The 9,228-nt window shown below is 43.4% G+C and overlaps 2 protein-coding genes across 5 annotated transcripts; one reads left to right on the forward strand and one right to left on the reverse strand.

Annotated features, from left to right (window-relative positions):
• Positions 1–43: 43 nt before the first annotated feature.
• Positions 44–3,173, forward strand: RBM48 (RNA binding motif protein 48). 3 transcript variants are annotated; one of them, XM_085227435.1, is made up of 5 exons: positions 44–281; positions 661–809; positions 930–1,075; positions 1,808–2,325; positions 2,823–3,173. In XM_085227435.1, the coding sequence occupies exons 1-5, from the start codon at positions 168–170 to the stop codon at positions 2,907–2,909; spliced, it is 1,014 nt and encodes a 337-aa protein (XP_085083561.1). In that variant the 5' UTR covers positions 44–167; the 3' UTR covers positions 2,910–3,173. The 3 variants fall into 3 exon arrangements, with proteins under 3 accessions (XP_085083561.1, XP_010710988.2, XP_085083562.1); XM_010712686.2 differs by having other exon boundaries at positions 46–281; positions 619–809; XM_085227436.1 differs by having other exon boundaries at positions 137–549.
• CLXN (calaxin) lies at positions 3,109–8,937 on the reverse strand. Of its 2 annotated transcripts, XR_014884231.1 has the most exons (7): positions 8,780–8,937; positions 8,377–8,532; positions 7,517–7,621; positions 5,637–5,788; positions 5,210–5,340; positions 4,755–4,859; positions 3,182–3,308 (listed from the first exon to the last, which is right to left on the reverse strand). XR_014884231.1 is itself a non-coding variant. In XM_010712567.4 (6 exons), the coding sequence occupies exons 1-6, from the start codon at positions 8,901–8,903 to the stop codon at positions 3,258–3,260; spliced, it is 693 nt and encodes a 230-aa protein (XP_010710869.2). In that variant the 5' UTR covers positions 8,904–8,937; the 3' UTR covers positions 3,109–3,257. The 2 variants fall into 2 exon arrangements, 1 of the variants encoding a protein (XP_010710869.2); XM_010712567.4 differs by lacking the exon at positions 5,210–5,340 and having other exon boundaries at positions 3,109–3,308.
• Between the last annotated feature and the right edge of the window lie 291 nt (positions 8,938–9,228).

Here is a 9,228-nt window from a genome sequence, read left to right on the forward strand (position 1 = left end):
GCTACACCGGGGGCCGCTGCTCGTTCCGCCCGGCCTCTCGACGGCTCCCGCTTCCGCTCCTGGAAGAGCCGATAAGAGAAGGGCGGCGTGCCGCGCGCCGTCTGATTGGCTGCTTGCTCGGCGAGCGGCTGGAGTCGCCTGCGCGGAGGGCGGCGGCGGTCGGGAAGATGGCGGCGGGCGGTGGCGGCGCGCTTGGGGAGGCGTGCAGGCACCACCAGCAGCTGGGCGCCTGCGGATCGCGCGCCAAGTACCGCGAGGGGCGGCGGCCCAGGGCCGTCAAGGTGCGGCGCGAGGGCGGGCGGGCCGCGCCGTGCGGAAATCGGCCGGAGACTCGTTTACTCCGCAAACTCTCCGAGCTGTGGAGAAGCGTCAGCTCCAGCTGATGTTCTGTGACGAGTAGGAAGCTTGCGGTCATTCCTCCCCCGAACAGCCGCACCTCGCTGTCTCTGGCCGGGCTCCCGGCTTCCTGCGGATCCCATCTGTGCACGGAGCACAGCGGGCCTTCCGGCATCCTGAGAGCGGCTGAGCAGCAGCGGCAACGCGAATGCTGTGAGCTGCTATTTTTGCAGTGAAGCAAGAGCGCGGGCGTTTGAGAATACTCTCCTGTATTTATTTCAGGTGTATACCATCAACTTGGAATCTCGTTATTTACTGATCCAGGGCGTTCCTGCGTTAGGTGTCATGAAGGAATTAGTGGAGCAGTTTGCCTTGTACGGTGCCATAGAAGAGTACCACGCCCTAGATGAATATCCCGCGGAGCAATTCACTGAAGTTTATCTTATAAAATTCCAGAATCTGCAATGTGCGAGGTACACTGTGCAGAGCAGTAACTGCCTTTTGCTGTTTTAATCCTTCACAGCCTCTTTGTGTATGATCTACATTCCAGAGTAAAGCCCTCAGTTCTGCTAACGCCATTTAGTTTCCTTCAGGGTGGCCAAGAAAAAAATGGATGAACGCAGTTTCTTTGGGAGTTTGCTGCACGTGTGCTATGCTCCAGAATTTGAAACAGTCCAAGAAACTAGGGAGAAGCTGCAGGACAGAAGGAAGTATATAGCAAAAGCAACAAATCAAAGAGGTTTGTAATTACATTTCATGTAGAATCTTAATTTCAGTGGTTGCTGGGTCTTGGTAAAGCCAAAAGCATCTATTAAAGAAAATATTTTGTACTTATCTGTTTTAAAAGATGCAGAATTAGGATGTTTCTCAATTATTTCTAAAGATGCATCTTTCAGAAGGCAACGTTTTAGTTAATGTGCACTTTAAAGCTTTAAAACTTCACTGTTTCCTTCTCTTGTTTTCTTTTCAAAATGTTACCTGAAATTTTAAGCACTGCCAGGAAATTGAGGATCATTTTTTTTCCCCCTTGTTGCAGTTCTTTCAGGCATAGCCAAAAAGACAGTTATGTAAGAGAAAAAAAATACACAAAAAAAGAACCAACCAAAAAACCCAAATCTTTTCCAGCCTGCCATTTGGCTCTGTAAGGAATGTGAAGAATGGATTGGGCTGACAGGCATCCTTGCTGCTGAGTTTCCAGGCAGCGCTGAAGGATGGACAAGCTGTAAAATAAGCACAGTGCCAAGTATAGGCCTCTCCTTTCTTATGCTTATGTACTTGGATATCATTATTCATTGCAGGAGGTTATTTCTTAAGGTGCTGTTTAAGCAGAATCACAGAAAGGTAACTGGGAACTGAAGTGTTGCTGGTAGTGTTTCTGTCACTGTATTGAACACTACTTGTGTGTTAGAATTAATGGCATAAAATGAGAGGTTTTTGTTTGTTTGTTTGTTTTGGCTTCTTTGTTTTAAAGATTGCTTTCTGTTGAAGAAAACAGAGGGGCCTAGGAAGACCAAGCCTGACTGTCAGTGGAGCACATCAGGATCATATGCAGCTAGTCACTGGGATCCATCCTGCTTTCCAGATTCTCATGGGGTGTCCCAAAACATGGAATATCCTTCTAGCAATCACAGTCAGGGCCTATTGACTTTTCCCCAGTGTGACAACCACAGTGCTGAAATCTCTGGGAACTTTGGTCAAAGCACAGCCCTATCTCTGAAGACACATCCAGGAGGATGTGCTTCACCAGTGCCTTTAATTCAGCAAAGAACAGTTCCAGTTGATAATGGAACTGACAGGTTTATGCCTCGTACAACTCACCTGCAGGAACGTAAGAGGAAGAGAGAAGAGGGTAACAAATCTGCTCTCACTGAAACAAATGTGGACAATACTGACATTATTGGTCCACAGCTACCAGAAATACCTAAAGTGGATATGGATGATGATTCACTGAATACTTCAGCTACATTGATTCGAAATAAATTGAAAGAGGTATGGATTCTTAAAGTTCTGATATTTTCATTTTCACACATCCTTTAAAAAAAGTACATCTCTAAAATGCTTGCCAAAAACACATTTTTCCCTTCCCAAAATATCAAAGTCAAAGTGTACCAGACTTTATTTTGAAACACCTCTGCTATGGAGAGCAAGTGATAAAATATTTAATAGTGTATATCATGGAGCATCTGAAATTGGTTTGGGTGATAGAAATTTTCTCAAAAACAAAACAACAACAACAAACAAAAAAAAAAAAAAGAAAAAATAGCTAACACACTCGCATTTCTTAAGAGTTTTTGCTCTCTCATATTTAATGCGCCTTTGGTGTTACTTCTCTCCCTTTTCTATTGAAAAAATCAATGTAAGTGTGATTGTAACAATATATGCCTGTTAGTACTGAAAGACCGAAGACACAGCGTTATTCTAAAACTAGCATTAAAAAAAACCAACAATGGTTATGCTTCACTTAGAAATTTTTTTTCCTATTTCAGGTAGCAGAGTCTGTTTCGAGTACATCTGTGGAAAAGCCAGGCACTAGTGCCACCAAGCCACTAGTAAAGCAGAGAAGAAGAATATAGATACTGCTGGCAGCATCCTTCTACAGTTCTTTATAGAGGATATAATTAAAATACTTAATTTTGTTTTTTAAATTAAAAAAGAAGTGTTTTATATTGCATTTTCAAGCAATTCCTTGTTAAAAATAGTACCAGTATAAAAACTAAACCAGCATAATACTGTAGCAACCTTGTCCTGTGTATTTAAAGAACTGCAATTAAGTAAAGTAATAAAAGCAAATTCTATTTATTCCATAGCTTTTACAATAAAGGAATATTAAAACTTAAGATATCAATTGTTTTGTGATGCTTTTATTTCTACTGTCCTATGAGGAATGAAGAAGAATTCTTAGAGCAGTGTTCCAGTTGGAGTTAGGGTTTACGCTTTTCCTGGAAGGTCCTCCTTTCAAATGCCATACGGCTCTGTTAAATCAGGAGAAAAAAAATAAGTTTTTTCTCAGTTAACTGGAACATTCACATTTAGAAGAAGAGGGCCAACTGAAATGTATAAGTAGTGAAACAATACTTTGTAGCATGGAAAAGCTAAATCCAGTATCATTACTGTCATCAAGAAACTGATCACAGTGTTTGAAGTTATAACCATACAATTGTGAATTCTGAGCTTTCTTCATGCTCAGAAGTGCTCATAGCTGAAATCCATTGATTTTTTGGGGGGATTCGGAAGGGTGTGTAAACAGAATTCTTTTTAAAAATGGAGCTAGAGACCTAGTAAGGTACCAGTAGGGTACGGTGCAGAACAGACACACAAAGAGTGGAATTAAGAAACCGACTCAGTTTCCTACCTGTTGCCACAAGTGGCTGGAATTGTATCCCTGATTTACCACCAATTCTGACAAAAAGCAAATCATTTTTCTGCGCTGATCAGTGAACATAAATGCTGTTAAGAAACTCTTCAAAACTTTTCCCTGATGGAGAAAAATGGAAGTACTGACCCTGGGTCACTGAAAGCCTACTGACACCTTTTAAAATGTGACGTTTTGAAAACAGCTGCTATTCGGGTGACCTGAGATAATCCAGACTGCAGCCACAGCTACGAGACTCCTTCCTTCCATCTTCCAGCCTATTAGGAAGGTGAGCTGGCATGAAATGTAGGTTCTGAGCAAATAAATGCTTGCCTTGTTTTCAACAATCTTATGGAACTTTTCTGTTTCTATGCATTATTGCATGTATGTCAGAGTCTTGTTTTTCCATTTCTATGAGGGCAAGGCTGTTGGCATTTAAAAATGAAATGCAGTTCAAAGAGTATAATGATGGATTAGTAAAAAAATTACTATTACAAAGCAGACATCTTGCTTCAGTTTGATTTAACACTGAGGAAATTACTGCATCTCAAATGACCATCTTTCAGGAAAAAAATCTATCTGAATTGGGTGCACTGCTAATAAATAAAGCTCAGTTGGATGGAATAGCAGTGCAATAGCAGCACTATAGTATGAGATGACACTTCTAGGTATTTTCTCAGAAGGTTACCAGTCTCTCCCAAAAGAATGGCAGTGGAGCCAGTGGCACTGAAGAAAGAACAAACACTGCATTCCTGGAGAAGTTTCAGATAAACTGCAAGAGACTATCTCATTTTCTTAGCCTGGGAGGATGCTTACTGAGAATCATTTATTGTATTGCTGCCACAGCACAGGCAAGTGGCATGACATAGTATGTTTCTATGCTTTCAATGTTTGACTGTATCAGGAAATGTGTACTGTGACAGGCAGACATGAATTCAGAAAGTCTCACAACTGAAACACCAGATGAATTCAGCAAACTTCATACAAAGACAGTTAATACCATAATTTGAACATATAGTTAAAAATAGTAAGAAGATACGTCTTTTTTAACTGAAGGCTGATGTACCTTTACGTCTGGCAAACACGGTCCAAAGGCTTCTAAGAGAAGATTTTCATTTTTGACAGCTTCTTCAAAGTCCGCAAAAGAAAGTTTGCCATCATGGTCATGGTCCTACACAAGGAGAAGTCCTTAGCAAAGTATTGTAGTAATTGCCTGTTTATTTAACAGATATTTCATTCATGTGGATTTTTTTTTTAACGCAAAAATCTTCCTTGGGCCATCAGTCTGCTCAGACAGGATCTTTAAGTAGAGTTTGTCTCTACTTACAGCATAAAAGATGGAACAAACTCAACTACGTAGTACAGCTTTGCTAACAGAATTCCTGATAAGGCAAAATGTCAACGTGGGAAGAGCTTGAACTGAGAATCCCAGGGACAAATCTCAACAATGGCTGCACAAGGATAAAGGTAGAAGAAAACGTTAAGATGCATTCTATGTATTTACATTGTGGGTATACCTACATCCTTGAAATACTTTATGTGAGTGGTTTTATTGTAGGCATACTTCTGCCATGTCTTTTTCAGTGTGTAGACATAGCAGCACATGATGGAGTATGCTACTGCCTGCCCGCTTCCGACTGCAGAATATTCCTCTGTAGGTGGAAAAGAAGCATCCTTGAGTTTTTTGTATTTCTATAATTTGAAAATCTCCTGTTTCTACAAACACGGCAGTGTAAAGCAACAAATGCTACAGTAAGCATTTATTTAATCCTTATAAAGTAAAGGCCTTAAGTAAAAATAAATAATAATAAATTTTTTTTAAAGGTGCATTATGACTATTATTCAAGGCACAGGGCCAAACTGAAATTCTTGAAGATCAGCCACAGAACCCTCATATGGGGAGCACAAGCTTGAGAGATGTTAAGTGTCACAGTAAGAAAGTACTTGCCATTTTCTTCAGTGCTATGTCTACCAAGTCCTTAATTCCCTCATCAGGATCTTCTTCTGATGGTTGTTTGAGAAGGCTGTTTTTCAGCATTTGAAACATCTCTTCTCTTGAAATATATCCATCACCATTCAGGTCATAAACCTCAAAACAATCTTTTCAAAAGATAAATTTAAAGTTCATACAAACTAGATCACCCATCAATAAAGCTGTTGCCTATAGACAGAAAATATGAATTATATGTTGTACAGTGTATGTATTGAGCAACATTTAACATATACAGACTAGATAGTGGGAAAAGGTTTTTCACCAGCAGGTGGTTGGGCCCTGGAACACAATCCCCAGGGCAGTGGCCATGGCCACAAGCTGCTGAAATTCAAGCAGCATTTGGACACTGCTCTTAGACACAGGGTTTGAATTTTGGGTGGTCTTGTATGGAGCCAGGAGTTGGGCCTGATGATCCTTGTGGGTCCCTTCCAACTCAGGATGTTCTATGGTTCTCGTACTATTTATGTATGAAATGCACCTATCACATTTTGATACTGCTCAATTATTTCCTATTTACCCATTATAGTTGAAATCTATTTCTTCAGTTCATAGAAACGATAGCAGCTTACAGATCTTAACTTCTCTAAGAGTAGCTTTTTAGAACATAAATGAGGTTCTTGTTTAGAAACCCAACTTCTCATCACTGGGACCAACTGTCTGTATCAAAAGGGCTTTGAACATACAAATCACGTCCCAGTTACTTCAGAAACTGCTTTAGAAAAACAGAGGAAAAAGAATGAGTTGTACTAGTATGGAAAAAGCAACTGAAGTATCTCTGAAGGCAAAGAGCAAATCTGTAATAGAATATTTTCAGCACAGGCATATGTCTAATGTATCTTGCAAATCCTTCTGCCTCCCTGAAATCAGAAATCTAGGACTATAATACATATCAGTATCCTTCTCAAAACTTATTTAAAAAACAAACAAAAGTTTTTACTTTGGGGGCAGATTTTTTTCCCCTGCTAATGGCTTTGTTACAATGAAAACTTGTACTGGCATAAACTTATGATAAACACCACTGCATGCCATCACACAGCAGTATATCCTAGACTGCTCACTGCAGGGCTGCATATTTTACGGCCTGTGGTTGTTCTGATGTTACATCCTGGCACACATCCCAGTGGTGTGACATCCCAAGCCATGTTCCAGTGCAATGCTTTATGATCAAATTTGACAGCATATTGTGGATGGCTGATGCTGAAACCAGAACCATGGAAACAACATGCTGTCGTTCTCCTTTTTCTATAATACTCCCCCTCCACCCCCAGTCTCTTCCTCCCTCCCCCCACTTTTTTCCGCTTTTAAAAATTCCAGAATTCCTGCATTTTTTTCTCTACCATCTTTCTCCATCATTACTCTGAAGGTTCTTAAGAACATTTTAAAAAACGGACTTAGTTTTCCCATCTATACTTCAGAGCTGAAGAACTGCTAGAATCAACGTAACTGCTGCTTGTCCCTGTTGTACCAGTACATGAATGCTGGCACAGGTCTTGTTTGGCCTGAGGGGGCTGTTATCCAGCCACTCCCTTCCCCTTAAGCTACATGTTTACTGCCAGCTTTGTGTGGGAATACAAAAACATAAATTCTGTCAAAACCATACAGTAGAACAAGCTTCAGTTCAGAAGATTTTCTGTCAGCAACACAGTAAGAGTTTACACAATAATCTGTCTCAGAGAAATGGTTTCAGAAATCATTTTCACTGAACGCTACAGAAGAAAACTTGTCAACTATTAAACACTTTGATTAACTAATCTATTAAAATGAAAGTGATGTATAATTCAATAGTCCTGAATACTATAATTACCACTAAGTACTAGCATGCAGATAAACCTTACATTTAATCCTTTCTTCCAGTGTCCCCCGAAGAAATACCGACAAGCCTTCCACCCATTCCATCACACTGATGAAATTATCATTGTCTCTATCGAAAGTGCGGAACACTGGAAAGGGTTATTAGATGCATTTTAAATTTATGTAATACAGAAACGCAAATAAATATTTCTTTATGTTCAATGAAAAGATAAAAACGTTTTTCCTCAAGCAGAGGAACACCTTCATCAAGTCCACGACAGAGCTCTTCATCGGCTGCAATGGCCACCAAGTCCTGGAGCCACAGAAGGAAGGGAAGGAGGACAGTGGCATCGCACTGCCCTCTTCTGTCACGGCACTAAGGGTGGCTGGGACAGACACATCCACACTCAGCAACCCAGGTGTTCCTTATCTGCCAGGCCTTCCTCATACAAGAGTGTGAGCCTTCCCAAACCGTGGGAAAACCATTCGGTGTAAAGAAATATACTCAGCAGCACCCTGCATGACTCTTCCTTGGCTGCCCCTACACGGCGGAGACAACAATCCTTTGTCCAGGAATGCTCATTGGGTCAGCAATGTACTTTTTTCCTCCCCTATGGACACTTTGGCCTTCCACCTCCCTTCCACCCAAGCTCACACAGAGGTAGCAATTGTTTGCATACAACTTTTCTGCTCTGTCAACCTCTTTCACAGTGATCAAAGGGGTTTTGTTGGCAGTACGGATCCACTATTCTCACTGGAATAAGAAAACAGACAGAAACTAGTTTCAGGTTTTCACGTAACCTGGGAAGTCTTCAAGGGAACTGTTGCAGAGATCGCTGTTCAGGAGGGCTGGCCAAGAGTTACAGAGGAAGCACCACAGCCCTGCTGAGCCCGCCGACCTCACCTCTGTCCATGAGCACGTCGTCCGTCATGCCGAAGGCACGGTGCAGGGTGTCGCGGAACACGTTGCGATCGAAGCCGACGGCGGCAAAGCGGCTGTGGGACGCACTCATCAGCGTGTCGAAGAGCCTGATGAGGCATTCCACTTCATCTCTATTAACTAGGAGCCGAAACACAAGCAAACCTTATCACCGAAATAGCGGAACGGTGGCGCAAAGAGGAAAGCCGCGGGACACGGAGACCTCGCGCATTAAGCTGGTTCCGGGGACGTGAAAAACCGACATCACCCGCACCTCCCCCCGGCACCACGCGCCGTTCCTAAGGGAGGGGACGCTCCGAGCCTCGGGGGCGGGCAGCGGAGCACAGCAAACGGCCCCCGGCCATCTCCGGCTCCGCGCGGCACTCACAGTGCTTGGCCGAACGGCTCAGCGACTCCACCAGCTGCTGCAGCCGCTTCTTGCTCATGGCGGCGGCCTCCTCGCCGCTGCCCGGGCAACCCGGGCGGGGCAGCCGCCGGGCCCGGCGCCGCATGGCGGGGCTGCTGGCTCGGCTCCTGGCGGTGCGGCAGCCGAGTAACGCCCCGCGTGAGGAGATGCCCGTCGGCCCCGCCCGGCCCCCGCAGCGACGGTACGCGTCCCACAGCAGCGCTACGGCGCGGCTGCCGTCTGCTGCGTGTGCCGGCAGGGCAGCACCGGGACGGCGTGGCTCGGGCAGGTCGGTCAGCCCCGCTCTGGCCCATTAAACCGCAGCTAGTGGCCCTTTCAGTACACGCGGCACCATGGCTTTTTCTAACCAGGAAAAGAAGATGCAAGAGGAGTCTCTGTGCGGTTGTCTAATGTATTGAAAACCAAAACAC

The sequence above is a fragment of the Meleagris gallopavo genome, chromosome 6, assembly GCF_905368555.1.
Source record: "Meleagris gallopavo chromosome 6, MGAL_WU_HG_1.1, whole genome shotgun sequence".
Taxonomy (NCBI): Eukaryota; Metazoa; Chordata; class Aves; order Galliformes; family Phasianidae; genus Meleagris; species Meleagris gallopavo.